The following is a 19,090-nucleotide window of genomic DNA, read 5'->3' as shown; positions in this document are numbered from 1 at the left end:
GCATCCACATCAGTATAAAGTACCCTTGATAGAGATGTGAGGTCCAGAAAAAACCTGGAAAAAGCAGAAAGCTAGCTATTGTCCATTTTTCTCGAAGCCCCTTTTCCTAGGAAACAAATGGAAAAATTGAGAGAAAAATTGATTTTGGAATATTGTCTTTTAGAATAGTGACTAAATGTACAATGACTTAGATAAAAGTTTTCTTTTTACATAGCTTTGAAGTGTAATACTCTTAACATTGCAGATTGAGTTTTTGCTACATATCTTTATGTTTTTCTTTTGGTATGCTGTTTGTATTTTTGCTTTCATTTCTCTAATCAGTTGTGTAGTTATACTGCTAATTGTAATAGGAATCAAGTATCACCCCTTCATTTAAGGAAGGTACCAAACACAACCGGGCAATTTTTTAACAGTTTGCTTTCCTTTGCCCCTCAAAATTGACTCTGAAAGGTTGTGGGACTGCAAGAATGAATAAAAGCCCACCTTGCTTCTCGGCAGAGAGACACAAGCAGAATACATCTAATTTTTCCAAAGAGCACTGGACAGAATGGGGTCTGTCAGAAGGACCTTTGTGAAAATATTTGTATTAGAATAGCGGGCAGGAGTTAAATTTAAATTAAAGTTCTTTAATTTAAAGAAAGCTTGGGCATTGCCTGATAGAATAAATAACAAAGAATCTGTTCTGTTGGTTCTTTTAACAATTTTTCTGAAGTGTCTTTAGAACTTAGATAATGGTTTATCTATTAACATCCCCCTGACCTTCCTCTCCTGTTTTTGGTGAATAAAATTATTCTTCATGTAGAACAAACTACTCCCATAAATTGAACATTTGATGTTTGTTGATAGAGAGCTAGTGTGGTGTAGTTGTTATAAATATGGATTTAGAGAATCTAAATCTCTCTTTAGTTAAAGTCTTCATTAGATAGATTTGAGCAACTCCTAGTTTGATTTATTTTGTAGTGTATACCTTTTGAATCCTGCTTTCTCCCCCTTCATTTTAGAGTTAAAAACTTATTTTTGTTTTAATTATACTTTCCCATTCTTCCAGAATCTAACACTTGCTTTGGTCTGTTCCTTGTTCATGCCTATCTGATTTTTATTAGTTTTTAATTTTTATATCAGCCTTTCATTATCAAACATAATACTTAGGAGGTGGACAAAATTATGAACTGTGAAATAAAGAAAAGGATTGGCAATGAACCTTAAATTTACAATGTTTATTTCATTCTGATTTAAAAATTCTAAAGTCATTTCAAATGTTTTAGATAAATAACATCTTAAATTGTCATTGAACAGGAAAAAAACTTCAAAATTGACTTGCTTTTTATGTATTGTTGTTTACAGAGGAAGTTAACGTTTTGACCTCAATCTAATTGCTGGATAATAAGACCGTGCTTAAATAAGTCCCATTGGATTAACTCTAGTTGAAGTTGGCAATTTGACCTTGGCTATGAACAAAAATACATTTAATCAATGCTATATTGCCTTTTGTAGTTGTGCTGAAGGCTTTGTACAGCATAAACTAATGTTGATGCTCTGTTTCAAGTTTTTAGATTAAATGTATTATTTTCTTCATGTAGAAATGTTACTTATGAAATAATATAGCCTTCCTTTTTTTTCTTTACAGTGAGTATTTGGCAATCTTCAAGAAGACAGTAGCCATGCATGAAGTCTTCTTGTGTCGTGTAGCAGCTCATCCCATTTTGAGAAAAGATTTAAATTTTCATGTCTTCCTGGAGTATAATCAGGATGTGAGTAATGAAATGAACAGTTTGTGTTCACCCAATAAAGCGAGATACATTCTTAAAATTAAAAACAGTATATGTGATATTCTCTTCCTTAAAATAGTATATATAAAATAACATATTCATTTATATCCCAGATTCAATGCAGCAAATAGCATATTGAAAACAATACAGCCTAAAACTGTATGGATGATCTCGGTCTCAACACCAACAGGGGGAATGTGTCCTTGTTGGTGATTCTAGACTTCTCAGTGGCTTTTAATACTCTTGACCATGGTATCCGTCTGGAATGCCTGGAGGGGCTGGGAATTGGAGACACTGTGCTGCAGGTTGTACCTCTCAGATAGGTTCCAGATGATGGTGCTTGAAGATAGCTGTTCCTAAAAAAAGGAGCTGTTACGTGGCATTCCACAAGATGCCATTCTATCCCCAGTGCTTTTTAATATTTACATGAAACTGTTGGGAGAGCTCATCCGTAGGCATGGGGCGGGGTGGTATTAATATGCTGATGACACCCAAATAAATTTCTCCGTGTCTTCAAAAATGGCCCCAACTAAGGATAGTGTGTCTCCTCTGAATTAATGCCTGAAGGAGGTAATGGGCTAGATGAAGGAAAACAAATTGAAACTGAATCCAGACAAAACAGAGGTGCTTGCCATCAAGATTCCTAATCTGGGGATGGATGTGTCAAGCAGTCCTGGATGGCGGTACAGTCCCCCTGAAAGACTATGTCTGGAGCTTGGGAGTGCTCCTGGATCCGTCTCTCCAAATGTCAGCTCAGGTAGATGCGCAGGTCCAGAGTGCTTACCATCAGTTTTGGCTAATATGCCAGTTTTGCCCCTTTCTAGATTTGGAGGACCTAAAGATGATAGTGCACATGCTGGTAACCTCAAGGATGGACTTCTGCAATGCGCTTTGCATTGGGCCATCTTTCTACCAAGTTAGGAAACTCCAGCTGGTTCAAAATACTGCAGCCAGATTGGTTTCGGAAACATCCAGGAATGAGTATATCACATCTATCCTAAAGTCAGTCCACTGGCTGCTGATTCGTTTCTGGGCAAAGTACAGGGTGTCGGTTTTGACCATTACCCAGAAGACCTTTTCATCAGCCGCCCCAAAACTGTGGAATGACATGGTGGAAGAGCTCTGACTGCTAAATTAGCTGTCAGAATTTAAAACCCATCTGAAGACCTATTTCTTCTGGCAGGCTTACCCATCCTGTTTTAAGCAGGAATTTTAAACATGTCCTGTGTTTTAATCTCTGTCCTGTGTATTTAATATATATTTTATAGAAATATGTTTTAATATTTTTTTTTATAGAACTACATTTTAATATGCGTGTCTGCAGAATTTTTGTATTGTGCTGTCGAAGGCTTTCATGGCCAGAATCACTGGGTTGTTGTGAGTTTTTTGGGCTGTATAGCTCGAAAATGCTACTAGAATATGGCCATACAGCCTGAACAACTCAAAACAACCCACTTTTTGAACTGTTTGTGTGTTTTGACTGTCTTGTGACCTGCGTTGAGCCATGAGGAGAGACGGGTCAGAAATAAAATTATTTATTTATTTGGATTTGGAAGTTTTTACTTTGTGGCATACCTGTATTTGTATATACATAGTGATTGAGGGATGGAGGAAAGGGGGGTAGCTACACATCTAGCATCTACGGAATTTTTCTCAAGGAGCTCTCACTCCAGTACTGTCAGAAATTTGATGTGAGAAAGGGAAGTGGGGGAGGACTCTGGGTTCTACAGTTTGACTTATCCAAAGCCCTTGTAAAAATTAGATGCCATAGAAGGATAAAGTCCTAATGCATTTGGCTCTCGTGGGCTCAGGGAATGTTGAAAAGCTCTGGTTGCCAGACCAATCATTGAATCAATCAAGCCAGTGGTGTCATGTGGTGGAGATATTTCTGACTTTTAGAAAAGCAACCTAATGTTCTGTGTTTTTGTATTTTAGTTGAGTGTTCGTGGGAAAAACAAAAAAGAAAAACTTGAAGACTTCTTTAAAAACATGGTTAAGTCTGCAGATGGTGTCATTGTTTCAGGAGTAAAGGTAATTAATTAGCCATCTTAAATCTTCTTAAATCAATCTCATTTGGGAGTATTCTACTGTGACAGGATACTAATAAAAGAGTTGAGATATAATTTACAGAAACTCCAAAGGTAATTTGCAGAATATCTCTATTTTCAATGTGACTAATTTTCAGCCATATAAGTAATATATCTATAAGGCATGGGATTTTAGAGGGGGTGTTGTTAGATAGAGGTATCCTTTGTTGGTACTGCACCTGACAAGGATTTCTGAGGAAATGCAGCCTTGTCTTTTGGGTGCATCATGCAGCTAGCTTTGTCTTCTAGAGAGCTTAAATATGTACTTATTATTTCTCCACATGGTCTACCTCCAATCCTTACAGCAGAGTTTGACAACATACAGCACATTGCCATGGCCCACCCCCAGTCTATTTCTGTTCTTACCACTGGCAAATTTAATGGCCTGGTGGTAGTAAGAAAATAACAACGGCAACCAAAATTTTACTTTCAAACAAGATGTGCAAGAAGCACTTATTTTAATTGGATATAATGCTCCTGGAAGTGCATCTTGTTTTACAACAGAAATCAATTTGTTTTTTTTTAAGTATCCCTCTGAGGTGCTATTGAATTTCAGTGGTGCACAGTGATAGGGATGTGGATTGTGGATTGTGGATGTGTGAAATTGACCTCAGTTCCATCAAAGTTGCTGCTGTTAACTTTATTTATACACCATCCTTTCCCAAGACTCAAAAGTGTTTTACAAATTAAAATATAATATACCTAAAGGTCTTAGAACGGTCAAACTACCAATCATATTGTAGAACCAGAATATACTGTAGTTGCTGAAGTACTGAAGATTCATTATCTGAAATAAAAAACAGGATTTTACAAACTAAAATGTGGGATCTGTGCAGAATGCAAGCAAGGACTTCTTTGTCTTCTTTCATCCCACTCCACTCCAAAAGCACATGTGCCACCATAGCTTAATGAGAAATACATTGATTGAAAACATTACTATTTACATTACAGAACTTTAAAATAGGGATGGAAAGTTTCGGAACCATTCATGCCACATTTCTCACCCATCCTAGATTCCGCAGGGTGGCACTGTTCTTACGCCTGCTCTGAAATCTCATTCTTAATGAAGCCCGGTAATACAAAACTTAATAAAGTCCAGAACTGATATTGCTCTGATAACCAGGGACACCATGTCATATTGTATGTGTGGACTTCCACTCACATGACAGAGCTGTCCCTGCCATCTTCTCAAATTTGCTCTGAAGATTTATAGGGAAAGGAAGAATATGTTCTTTTAGCAAATTCTATACTATATGGAACATACCTAATGGGTGTTAATTCAAGTAAATGAATTACTCTTGGGGGGGGGGTATTACATCTGCTGGCTTCTGGGATATGATGCTCTTAAATTGAGAAGTCCATGAATAATAATAATATTACTAATGCTTTTTAATTTATTGTGCTCTTCCCATTGTGTTTCATAAAAAGCAAAGAGAGTATACCTGTTGCCAAATTCTCTAAATAAGCTGGCTTGTTGCATATTGATCAACAAGTCCAAATCTGTTGTGTAATTACGGGATTAAAATCTGTATAATTTGTGGCACCAATTAACAAGTAATACCTGGAGTTTTGTACATATTATTTATTTATTTACTCGTTTAAAATGTTAATAGACCATCCGTTGTTACTTAAATAAAATAAAAAAAACAAAAATAGTCATACAGCCAAAAATACAGTTGTTGGAATCCCCTTGGTGCATTATGCCAGCATAATCACGTAGTCATAGTGTCATCAGGAGGGAAAAGGTGGCAAGAGCAATGGGTGAAAGCAGGCAAAGTCTTTGTCCAGAGGGTAAAGGCTGCAAGCTCCAGGCAGCCTGTTTCTCCATTGTCTGGCTTGCTAATGAATACTTGGAACCATGGCGTTCTGGAAAGTCTGGTTTAGAAAATGGCATGTGCCATGGTAAATGTCTAAACAAATCTTTTCAGGACACCACGGTGAAGGTGTTAGAGAAATGGGTTGCTCAAAGCCCGTAGCTCTTTGTTCCCAATGAAGAAGATAACTCTTCCTGCATTCCCTCACCACTACTGTGCAGACTTGGAAGAAGTAACTGCTAAATGTAATAGACACATGCTAGTAGTAAACCAAGAGGATTCTGGACAAATAAAACAGTGACATACAATCATGAAGCATGGATTATTTTTTATGTTTTATCTAAGACAGTTTTTAAAACTTGCAGAAACAGAATTTTGACCTGGCAATGACAACAGTTGCTCTTTATGTCATTAGCATGATGGCACATGGTAAAACTATATGGCAAATCAGTTCTTAATTCAAAGATATTAAACTCGAAGCTTTGTAGAGGGAGGAGGAAGAAAGTTTTGGATATAAAAGAAATTGATCTGGTTTTTGTTAATTGCTGTGGATAAATATATATATATCATGCTTATGATACAGAGCCTAGCTCGTTTTTAAAGGTGTTATTGGCCACTGGTTCCACTTGTTCAATAAAAAGGAATCTGCTGGATCTGTCGTTCCCCAGCAGGTCTTTCTGATGTTACATATGTGGAATGCCTTCATCTGAGCAGGTTCTCTTGAAGTGTTGAATGTGATAACCTTAATGTGTATGGTACCAAATTTCCATTAAAAAATAATGCCCAGAAACACATCAACCTGTATTCTGTTTTCTACCACTCTCTGGTGCCATGCAGGACGTAGATGACTTTTTTGAACATGAAAGAACATTCCTAGTTGAATACCACAATCGTGTCAAGGATTCCTCTATGAAGTCTGATAAAATGACAAGATCCCATAAAAGTAAGTTAAGTTTCTTTCAAAGGAAATACATTATTGGATGGCATAATTTTTTAAAAAAGAAACCAGTTCTGTGCCAAACATGACAGATAAAGGTAGTACTAGTTTGGTAAAGAGATAATTTGAAAAGGATTAAGAGGTAAGATCAAAGAATGATTCAACTCCTTTGCTTCTTTGTTTTCTTGTATCCCTGGTGCTGAGTTTTTCAGTTCTAAACATAAACCTTAATTGTTTTGTGCCTTCAAGTCATTTTCAACTTATGGTGACCCTAAAGAATATCTATTGCAGAGTTTTCTTGGCAAGATTTTGTTCAAAGCAGATTTGCCATTGCTTTCCTAAGGTCTGAAGGAGGATGACTTAGTGAGTTTCTGTGGCTGAGTTGGGAGTTTAACTCTGGTCTCAGAGTCCTAGTTCATCACTTAAATAAATAAATAAATAAATATTAAAACTCTATTTATATCCCGCCACCATCTCCCCGCGGGGACTTGGGGCGGCTTATTTTGTTCAGTTATGCCCAATGACATAATTGAACAAAATAAACAACAACATAAACACAATTCATGGTATAAAAAGATAAAAACAGTAATACAATATAGAACAAGAATATTATAACAGTAGTCAATAATATCAGTCAACCACTGGGCACAGTTTTATCATCTCCATGGGTGGGGAAACTGAGGCAGCAATGCAAAATGAAATGATGAATTAAAGTGCATAGAAGGCAAGGACCTAATAAAATGCAGGATAGATTATTAATACCATCTGGAGCTGATTATCTAGTGACTGTCTCACCAAAGGCCAAACGGAACATCCAAGTCTTTAGTTGTTTTCTGAAGAAGGATAGGGAGGGAGCTAACCATTGTAATATGCTTGTTTTCACACAAATGTATATACTTCCTAATTTGTGGACTAGAACTTAATTTAGTTCCCTGTAGCAATGATTTTTCAGCCATGTCCCTTCCAACTAAAGTAAAGCAGAATAGCAGTGTTTCAGCTTTGTATGTATCTTGGCATTTTCTTCTGTCTCAATAGAACATTTTTTCCTAGATGTTGCTGATGACTGCAATAGAATTGGTTCTTCCTTGTATACACTGGGAACACAGGACTCCACTGATATATGCAAGTAAGTTTGTTTTAATTAGATACCATAAAGAAATCACAATACAGTATTTCATCTGCTGTATAATATCGATGAGGCTCGGTCGTCTTAAAAATGAAAAAAAAAGTTTCCTTCTCTTTAGTAAAGCTTGGCATTGGAAATACATTTTTAACAGAAGAAGGAATTGATGTAGGATGTTGTATTGTTTGCTTCCCCCCCAGAAAATTAAACGAAGTATCATTACCTGAATAGAGAGGCTATACAATTTGGAAGAATATATACAATTTCAAAGAATATATGCTATTGACTCTTAAAGTGGACATAATACATTAGATAGTTGAAGATAATTGATTATGATCAGTATGTAGTTACTATTGTTTGGATTTACTCTATTGACAATAACCTCAGTGTCGAAGTAGAAAACGGGTAATATAACCACATTGGGAATCTGGGCTAAATTATTCAAGGCTATGTGCATTATAATGGTGAACAAAGTTTTGGAATTTGGGTTAGAACATCACTCTTGGTCATAGAGTGTAATTGCATACCATGCTTTCTAAGGCCCATTCTACACTTCTATATAATCCATATTATTAAAGCAGATAATCCACATTATCTTCTTTGAGCTGGATTATATGAGTCTACACTGCCATATAGTCCAGTTCAAAGCAGAAAATCTGGATTTTATATGACAGTGTAGAAGGGGCCAAAGTCTTGGTTTCTGTTTTAGTGCTCCTTTATCAGTTCTGTAAGGTTGATGCATTACTTAAGTCTTGCTTACCGTATGATATAAGTCAATCCCTGGCTCACCTAATAATAAAAGGTCAATAATAGTTGTACTACATTTTGTTATGCTTGTTCTGCTCTGGGCATCTACATGGCAACCAACCCTAATTAGAGACTTTTTGGAAGTCTCTAAGATTCTAGTAGATTTCTACCATTACACGGAGCAGCTAACTTGGCCCTATTTCTTTTTCGTTGTATGTGGAAGGGTGCCTTGCTTACTTGTGTCCTTTCTTCTGACCTGCATCAGAGCTTAGATAGAATTCCCAGAAGGAAGCAAGTAGGGCAGTGGGCATTTCCATGCTGCTCGCTTAAATCAAAGCTCACCTCCCTTTCTATCTGCAAATAGAACAAGACTAATAAGATGGGAATGCATTATTTATTTGGCTGCTAGCAATATGAGCAAGTCAATTCATCATCTTCACCCTTTCTTTAGGAAATGGCATGTGGTAATTTCTGTTTATTTAACAGAGTATAAACAAAGCACTGTTTCTCCAGTAACTCAAAATGCAAATAGTCTGCTTCTAGAGCCTTGTATATTGCAAGTCAAACAGCATAGTGATTTTTGTTTGGTCTTGCATTCGAAGAAGACTTGCTGCTTTGCTCCCAAAGTTTAGAATGATAAACTTCTGAGTTCTGTTTGTTTTTTTATTTGCTGTAAGTCACAGCAATAGCACACTTCCAGGATTTAAAACTGCTACGATATGAAAGACAACTAATGCAAGTCTAGCAACCTTTGTAAAGTTCAACTTTAAAAAAAATCTACTCCCATAGTCTTTATTTTCTGAAGTGATGTTTAACCTCAACTTGCTAGATTTTCCTATAATAAATCTGTAATGGAACAGGCAGCAGAGAAAACAGCAACAATAGCCTATCTTGGCCTATCTTGATGGGAATAAATTTTAGCAGTTTTTTTCTGTCACTCCCCCCCCCCCCCCCCCAAAAAAAAAAAAATAGATCAGAGCAATTTAAAACCACTATTTTGATAATAGTTTTCTATTATGTTATCTTGGTTTCCAGATTGCATCCAAACTGAAAGCTTAAAACTGTAAAATGATGGTACAGTATTGACAAGTACTGTATTTACATCTTAACTAACGAATTTGAAAAGCTGCTGTTGTCTGTCATTAAAAACCTGTTTTTTCACATGTAGTTGAGAGTTGGCATAGCATCGTACTTATGTACAGAAAATCAGTGTTGCATAGAGTTTAGCGTGGGATTGAAGAAACATAGAATGAGATTTCCTATTCAATCATAAAATTCACTGGACAGTAATATGCCAGTTACTATCAATATAATCTATTTCATAGTAGTAGAATAAGAATAATATGTAGAATAGGAAGAGAATACAATACACCATCTTGGTCCTTCTTTACAGGAGAGAATATAAACATACTAAAGAAATAAATTGTAAATTGGTAAGCATCAGACTGATATTTTCCTAGGAATTCAAGACTCGGATGTCCAAAATCAGTTTGTATATAGCTCCCCTAAAACAATAAAAAAGAAATGATTTTTAAAACACATATATGAAATAAAATTGTTTTCCATTTACAGGTTTTTCCTAAAAGTATCAGAGTTGTTTGACAAAACAAGGGTATGTATTTTGGAAAATAAGATCAGATTCACTTTTTAGGCACTCTTATTTGCCTTTGGATTTTTTAAAATCAGGTATACTTATGGATTTGTAGGGGTTTTTTGGTACTTAATGTTAGGCCATGTACAATAGAGTCTCACTAATCCAAGCCTCGCTTATCCAAGCCTCTGGATAATCCAAGCCATTTTTGTAGTCAATGTTTTCAATATATCGTGATATTTTGGTGCTAAATTCGTAAATACAGTAATTACAACATAACATTACTGTGTGTTGAACTACTTTTTCTGTCAAATTTGTTGTATAACATGAGGTTTTGGTGCTTAATTTGTAAAATCATAACCTAATTTGATGTTTAATAGGCTTTTCCTTAATCCCTCCTTATTATCCAAGATATTCGCTTATCCAAGCTTCTGCCGGCCCGTTTAGCTTGGATAAGTGAGACTCTACTGTATTTGCAGTGTGTTTAAGTACAGTACTTTTAAAAACAATAGCTGCTTAAAATACACACACACACACACATATATATATCTTGTATCATTCTGACTGCTTTTATTCAAAGACAGTGTACCGTCTTTGAACAAATAGGCAATTCATGTGAGAGATGTATCCATGCAAACATGTGGAAGTATATTTTGGATTAGACATATGTGGAAGGGTAGAACAGGTAATGATTGTAATTGCAGAATTGTAAGACTTAGGGTTGGACTAGACACAATGAGATTTCGATCATATGTAGCATATCCTATTGATTTCAGTGGGACCCATATTGACTCAGCCTGGATTCAGCCATTAATGTGAATTTCTACTTTATATTTATATTGAATGCACATTCATGTGCAGCTGGACTGGTGTATTTCTTCACTTGATCTATGCTGACTTTCAAGAAAGATAGATGCTTGGATCCCAGATTGATATAATGTCATTACAGTATGTATAGCGTTGGACATCTATTCCCTGATTTCCTGCATATTCTGTGTTCTTGCCACTTTGGCTCTGTTTCATTTCAGCATAGACTCAGCTGAACAATGAGAGTTTTATATTTCTTAAATGAATTTTCTATTTTAAGGTCACTTGTATTCGTTTTCTTTTGTTCTCTTATGGGAGTATTTCTACTTCCTGTCAGACTTTCTGAAGCAACATTTGTGTGCTTTACATCTTTACAAGATAGATTTTTAAATTGACATGGTAGAGCTATTCAAGTCAGTTTATTTAACACTTGACATAGAAATAAAATGAGGACTCATGGTCACTGAAGCACTCTAAACATAATCTTCTGGTTATTTTAGCTAGAGCTTTGCTTTGAAATACTTCCTTTTTCTGGTTTAGAAAATAGAAGCACGTGTCTCTGCTGATGAAGACCTTAAGCTTTCAGATCTTCTAAAATATTATCTTAGAGAATCACAAGCTGCAAAGGTGAGTATATATTTTTGCTTTGAAGAAAGAGCTCTATGAAAGACATCCAGAATAAATCATTACATTAGAAGAATCAATTTTAAAGTATTTATATTATCAGATGATTATCAAGCAATAATCCAAAATAAATAATAAATTAATGTTTTTGGGAAGTTTCTAAGACAAAAGGGTGACTAGACTATCTCCTGGTAAAAACTAGTAACATGATATACTGAAACTATCGAGTTCCACAGATGGGATTTCAATGTTGTTCACTTCTGTGAGAGAGGTTGCAGGTCTGTTGCACCAGATTGTACAAAAATGGCACTACCATATTGTCTGTGAGGTCATTCCACTGCCAGTTGCATTCCGAGGATTTTTGGTCTTCTCATTGTGATGTTTCTGTGTGTTTCCTGTATACATAAGATGTCACACGAAATATCCTCAGACATTTTGGCCAGTAGCTTTTCCTTCGCAAGTGACAAACCTTCTGTATTAGTTGACATAATCATTAGCAATGGTCTTGATAAAGACCTTTGGTATTCATCCATTTATGGAGGAAAAAAAACCACACACCTCCCATTTAAAATGTTTAAAAGCAGTGCTTTTAGGTTTTGGAAAGATTAGCCATTTACAAGAAATGTTGCCCAGGGGACGCCTGACTGTATTTACTCAGTCTTCAAGGAGGCTCTTTCCGTGTCCCCCAGGTGAAGCAGGTGAATATAGCATTGAACAAAACATGCAGAATAATCACAGGATGTCTCAAACGTACACCTGTTGATAAACTCTGCAAACTAGCTGGCTTTGCCCCTGATGTGCGATGGGAAGCTGCTGGTAACTCTGAGAGAAATAAGGTTGAACACTGTGAAAGCCATCCATTGCATGGCTATCAGCTTCCTCCCAGTAGACTCAAATCAAGGAAAAGCTTCATGAAGACCACTACTCCATTTGACATTCCCCCAGCAACAGCGAGGGCGTCCCTCTGGGCAGCTAAACCAGGAAATCCCAGTTGGATCCCCCCCCCCCCCCCCCCACACACAAAGGTCTGCAAACCAAGAATGGGCAACCTGGAAGTCCCTGAGCAGACTCAGAAGTCGAGTGAGCAGATCAAAAGACAACCTGGAAAAATGGCACTACCTAAAAGAATCCTCCACCTTGTACGACTGTGGAGCAGAGCAGACAACTCTGCATTTGTATGCTTGTCCGCAGTGTCCTTCCTCATGTACAGAGGAAGAATTGTTTGAGGCTACAGACAATGTGATCACTGCTGCCCGTTTTTGGTCAAAATATATTTAGCCACTTGTGCTCTTTCTATTTTTATCTGTTTTATATTAATTCATGCAATGCTTTTGATACAAAATAAATAAATAAATAAATAGTAACATTATTTAATACTGTGATCTAGGACAAAATTCAGTGTTCTGGTTGCAGTAGAATTATTGAAATGATTGGGTATTTCTCATCTCAACTAAAGTCTTTTTGATTTTAATAGATCTTCTTTGATATAGCCCCTAAAACGAAGAAAGCCTTCTAAAGTGTGTGTGGAAGAGATCCAATTATATTATCTTATTTGTAGTACTACAAAAATATTTTTTTTAAATTTTGGTTTCCCACAAAATGCTGTGCTTAGATAAGTAGTAATTGGTGTCCTCTTTTCGCTTTAGCCCTTCTCTCTTCAGGAAACCAACTTCACAGGGCTTATTGGTTTTTGGGGATGTATACATTGCACCTACCAAAAGGGGGAGCAAAAAGACTCCCTTGTACAATTAGAATTGATCTCATGCTAGGATTATTCCATTTGAAGAAGGAACAGTTGTATAAGTCCTGCCTGAGAAGTTGGGGGGTTATTTATTTATTTTGCTTTAATAATGATGATAATATTTTGTTATTTATTTGTTACCTGCCTCTCCTCACAGGTCAAGAAGGGCACAACATAGTTAAAACACATCATGATAAAAAATTCAATTAAATACATATATTAAAACATATTTCTATAAAATGCACGTATTAAAACGTACATGGAAATCATAGAGTTGTAATACACCCCAAGGGTCATCCAGTCCAACTCCATTCTCCTATGCAGGAACAAACAATCAAAGCACTCATGCTTAAAAACCTCCAGAGCAGGAGACTACCATGCTCTGAAGCAGCATATTCCATTGCCAAAAGCTCTTACCATCCGGAATACATGGAACAATGATATAATATTAAATTTTAGTTTCTCCTAGGCAAATGAGTTTCATGTTAGAAGAACTTGCACAAGAAAAGCTTGTTTGGGTTCATTTTTAAGAACACTTTAATTTTACTAGAACAATAATTAAAATAAATTCTGAGTAATATAAGAAATAACATATTTTACTTTTTTTAGGACCTTCTGTATAGAAGATCAAGGTCATTAGTTGATTATGAAAATGCTAACAAGGCTCTGGACAAAGCAAGAGCGAAGAACAAAGATGTCCTGCAAGCTGAAACTACTCAGCAAATTTGCTGTCAGAAATTTGAAAAAATCTCTGAATCAGCAAAACAAGGTATTGGGCTGTCTTGGCATTTGAAAAACTCAAAGAGTATATATTATGCAGCTTTTAACTGAATGATAACAAATGTTTTTATTTTTCATGCATAAGAACTAGCAAAACCTGCCCCCATCTCAAAAGTCTGCAACCAGGTTTCTTCCTTCACCTGTTGTGTTTTGCATTACAAACTAGTCACTCCACTCAGAATGGTCTTGATGGGAGCATAGTATGAAACAACTGGAGGGAAAGATTGTGCTAACTAATTAGACAAACTACATGGTTTTAAAGGTTAAACTTGTTGGATTTGATAGTTCCTGGAACTGCATGGAGGGCATCATGAGTTATATGAATGTCAACCTTGAATTGTCTTAAAATCAACATTTTATAAATGAAGCACCAATGTTTCCTTCTCTACAGAACTTATAGACTTTAAAACTAGAAGAGTTGCTGCATTCCGGAAGAATCTAGTAGAACTGGCAGAATTGGAACTGAAACATGCTAAGGTGGGATACCATTTTTTGTTACCATTTAAGCACTTTGCAACATAGAAGCCAAGGATGGTAAAAGATGTTTTAGTACAGGAGTGTAGCTCATACAGGTCTTCAGATTTTCCATCAACCTTAGCCAGCATATTCAGTGGTGAGGTATGATAAGAGTTCTTTGCCACAAAAAAATAGTATGGAGTAGACCAGGGGTCCCCAAACTAAGGCCCGGGGGCCGGATGCGGCCCTCCAAGGCCATTTACCTGGCCCCTGCCCTCAGTTTTATAATATATTTTTATATCAGTTTTAATAATATAATATTATATTATATATACATATAATATTGATAGTAATATTATAATGTAATACAAGGTAATACTAATAATAATACCATATAATAATATTAATTATATATTATATATTACATGTAATATTACTAATAATATTACAGTATAGTGGTATAATTCAATATAGTAATATATAATGCTAATATTGTTCTATGCTAAACTATAATATACTGTATATACATATAAATTGTAAGCCGCTCTGAGTCCCCTTCGGGGTGAGAAGGACAGTATATAAATGTAGTAAATAAATAAATAATAATAATAAATAATTTTTTGACAGGCTCGCCCAAAATCTGAAATGACTTGAAGGCACACAACAACAATAATCCTAATTAACTTGACTATCTTGTTGGCCAGAAGCAGGTCCACACTTCCCATTGAAATCCTGATCGGTTTGAGTTGGTTAACATTGTTTTTATTTTTAAATATTGTATTTTTCTTTTGTTGTTGTTGTTTCTGCACTACAAATAAGACATGTGCAGTGTGCGTAGGAATTTGTTCGGTTTGTTTTTTTCCAAATGATAATTCGGCCCCTCAACAGTCAGAAGGATTGTGGACCGGCCTTCTACTTTAAAAGTTTGAGGACCCCTGGAGTAGACCATCATCAACACATAGTGTCTTTTTCATTTACAGAATATAGGAGATTTCATTCTGAAACAATAACAAAACTACTCAGCATTTTAATTGAATGTGTAATCCTAAATACCTTTGATGGCACATTTTTCTGAATAAATTTAAGGTAACAGATGTAGCAACTATTAATGAAACTAATGGATATATTCATGCACTATCAGTGTAATAAATCTACATTTATTACACCCCTTTTCATGGAGAATTTTATATTATGTTTTCTCTTTTGCAAGTCTTTTCCTATGTAATCATAAGGACTAAGAATGCTTTTTGCATGACAAAGAAAGTGCTTATTGTCTACTTCATTGACTTGCTGATGGAAGGACACAGGATCATTCTGGCCTTTCTAGGGAGTCTGGGAACAACCACTAAGAAGGCCTCACCATTGTCCCCACCAAACAAGCCTGAGAAAATGGTGGGACAGAGAGAAGGGCCTCTACAGACAATCTTAGACCTTGTCTACACTGCCGTATAATGCAGTTCAGAGCTTTCATTTCTCATTAAGGGACATACAGTTCTTCAGGTTCCCTGGGCCCAGCCATAGATCTCAAAGCTCATATGACTCAGGCAGGCTTATAATGGGAGATACAGTCTTTCAAATAGTCTGCACCTAAACTCTATAATGCTTTGTAGTTATAATTTGAATGTAATTGTGCCCAGAAACAGAGCAGTAGCTAATGAAGCTGTTTCAACAAGCAAGTTACATGTTCCCATAATGTTGATGGAAAATATATCTCTAGAGCAGTGGTTCTCAACCTGTGGGTCCTCAGATGTTTTGGCCTTCAAGTCCCAGAAATCCTAACAGCTGGTAAACTGCCTGGGGTTTCTGGAAGTTGTAGGCCAAAACGCCTGGGGAACCACAAGTTGAGAACCTTGCTTCTGTCATGCCTTTTAGTGCCACTTTGAGGAAGTATTTATTAGAAGATCAACAACCATCCAATACCTCACTGCTCTTTAAGAATCCTTCCAAAGAAATAAGGGGTATCTCCCCCAAAAACATAATCCAGCTATTTATGATACAACTAGCTTGGGTACCCCGTGATGACCAAGTTATTTGAAAAGGGCCTTGTTTGTTTTTGGATGTTCGACACTATCAGTTTGGTCATATGTTACGCTATTTCTTAGGGGAAAACTCAGTCTTTGCTTTCGTTTTTTAATTAATGCTCCCATTAGAAAATGTGGGTGATGTAGGTGAAAGGGTTAAGGGAGAGGCAGTGGCGGGGTCATGCAAATGGAGAGAGAAAGGAACACTGGGATAGGCTCACTGTAATCTGCAATGTCCTGGGAGGGAGTCACTTGGTGACTCCACAGCACTGGGAACTATTGTCTCTTCATGGAGCCTGGAGGCTGTCTGTATGAGCAAACACCTGTGTCACATACACACATACAGATTTTCACTTTTATTATGTGTATAGATGACTGCATCTTCATTCAGTATTCTAGATTTTGTACCCGAGAAGATCAAGCCATTTACTAATGTATTTCTGTTCTTTTTGCCACAACAGGGTAACTTGCAGCTGTTGCAAAGCTGTCTGGCAGTGTTAAATGGAGATACATAAACCAGAACCTATCCTTCCATTAACAAGGGCTGCCTTCTGCTGGAGTTTACTTTACGACTTTGAATTGGGATATGGTTGAAAAAGGACACATAAAACAAGCTCCTCTTTTTTCTTTAAAAAAGCATAAGCCCACCAGAGTAATTCCAGATAATATGAAGCAACAGCATATTTGTTGTTACACATGAATAGTCACATATTAATTTAATCACTGTATGCTCTTATTGTTCAGAAAACCAAACATTCTTCTCTCTCTCTGTCTGTCTCTTTTTTGCGTGAAAGTAGCAACTAGAATTATGTTCTCATTTGGGGCTAGTATTAAATATTGCTGCCATTCTTATTTTACTACCTTTGTAATTTCTGAAGTTGGTTTGAAACAAATTGTTTCAGATTGATTAAATATTGCCACTAGGTGTTGAATATTGTTGCTATAAAGCATTGTATTTGTTATTCCACATAATGTTATTGAGCATTAACTTTTTTTCCGAATAACAAACATTTCCTAGACATTTTGGAGCAAACTTTATGTAATCTTTATAATAAGACTTCAAAAGAAAAGCAAATGCATTAGTATGTTTGCCTTAAATTGTAGACTAATCCTGATTATTGTAAAATAAACTGTGAAATCAGTGACTTTTTCCTAAAATGCTATAGCATTGTTATCATTGTCTTGAAATTTTAAAGTGAGTGAATTTGTATTGTTTTCACTTTATACTCAGTTGTGTGTTTTCATAAATATTGAAATACATAATTCAGTATATATACCTAGAGCCCATCACTATGCCAGTGGACTTTAACCCGTATAGTGGGATAATGCCCTTCTCCCAGGTTTTTAATTTCCTTGTTCACATTATGATAAAAAAATGGATTTCTGCAAGGGAAAGGATACTCTGATGTCTCTTAATCAGTCCTTTTCACTGTAATTAATAAGCAGGTCTTACAGAATTTCTCTGAAACCTGTTTTGCACTTCTGTGGTTCCTATTTTATAAATACACTTCAAGACACTTGGTCTTCAACTTTAAAACAAGAAAAATATTTATGAAATCTTCAGTATAGGTTCTGAGTGGAATTTCCAGACACAGGGAAAAATTGGAAAGCATCCAACAGAAACTCCACAGCTGAAACATCTGAAAAATGTTGTGAAATATCTAAAACACTTAGTGGATTTCAGCCTGTAGATATTCACTTTTTGGAGGAATATAAAACAGCACAAAGATACAAATCAGGGCCGGCCGGAGATAATTTAAAATATTAAGTGGGGGTGGAGAAAAGCGCCCCCCCCCGCCGGCGCCGCGCAGGGGGTGGGGAAAAGAGCCCCCCCCGCAGGGGCGGGGGAAGCCTGATGGTGCCCCCCGGGGACCTGCGCCTGAGGCGGCCGCCTCACGTGGCCTCTATGGTGAGGCCGGCCCTGATACAAATATGCAGTTCTGAGGTTAGTGTGTGTGTTGCTTATCAAGAAATGATTTTTAAAATCTCCAGAAATTTCTGATCAATAGAAATAATTTATTGGTTATTGAAAATGTGAGTTTATGAGTAGATGTTTGAGTAATAATAAATGAATTTTTGAATATTGGTGGGGAAGGAGGCAAACAATACAGTATCTGAAAAATGTTTCATATATGAGATTTTGCTGAAAAGGAAAGGATGAGTGGGTTTTTGAAGTCCTCCCAATATTAGTATTAACAGATGTTTTATACATCTTTCACTCATTAAAAATCACGAGTTTTAAGACATTTCCTTTTCCTCCAGCTCAGGATACCGACAGTGCAGTTGAATGTCATCACTTATTCTATAATCTAATAATAACATTTCAGCCTATTTTTCATGTGCTTTCTATTGCCAGTAAAGGATACTGGAGTTCTTTTGACCAGAAATTTCTAAAAACTATATACAGACAATATACAATGAAGAGACTATGCCTTGTACATAAAAGTTTCAGTCTTTGCTAAATCCATTGAAATGGTAAAACAAGATGAAGAAGAGCAGAAGAAGAATCTTTCCTTATGATTTGCAGATAAGATGTCAAGACACCCTACCTGTTCCAGGTGAATGTGTAGTAAAAACGTGTACATAGTGTCTA

The 19,090-nt window shown here is 36.2% G+C and overlaps 1 protein-coding gene across 1 annotated transcript in view; it reads left to right on the top strand.

Annotated features, from left to right (window-relative positions):
- The window catches only part of snx6 (sorting nexin 6), a 35,753-nt gene extending 18,098 nt beyond the window's left edge, over window positions 1–17,655 (top strand). Inside the window, exons 6-14 of the mRNA XM_003216575.4 lie at window positions 1,628–1,751; window positions 3,705–3,800; window positions 6,508–6,613; window positions 7,658–7,733; window positions 10,050–10,089; window positions 11,416–11,502; window positions 13,850–14,009; window positions 14,412–14,497; window positions 16,959–17,655. Of these exons, the coding sequence (XP_003216623.1) occupies window positions 1,628–1,751; window positions 3,705–3,800; window positions 6,508–6,613; window positions 7,658–7,733; window positions 10,050–10,089; window positions 11,416–11,502; window positions 13,850–14,009; window positions 14,412–14,497; window positions 16,959–17,012 (829 nt within the window). The 3' untranslated portion in view covers window positions 17,013–17,655. The remainder of the gene's footprint in view (window positions 1–1,627; window positions 1,752–3,704; window positions 3,801–6,507; window positions 6,614–7,657; window positions 7,734–10,049; window positions 10,090–11,415; window positions 11,503–13,849; window positions 14,010–14,411; window positions 14,498–16,958) is intronic.
- The last annotated feature ends 1,435 nt before the right edge of the window (window positions 17,656–19,090 follow it).

The sequence above is a fragment of the Anolis carolinensis genome, chromosome 1, assembly GCF_035594765.1.
Source record: "Anolis carolinensis isolate JA03-04 chromosome 1, rAnoCar3.1.pri, whole genome shotgun sequence".
Classification (NCBI taxonomy): domain Eukaryota; kingdom Metazoa; phylum Chordata; class Lepidosauria; order Squamata; family Dactyloidae; genus Anolis; species Anolis carolinensis.
The sequence above is the reverse complement of the archived record's forward strand: the minus strand, read 5'-3'. Positions and strand labels throughout refer to the sequence as shown.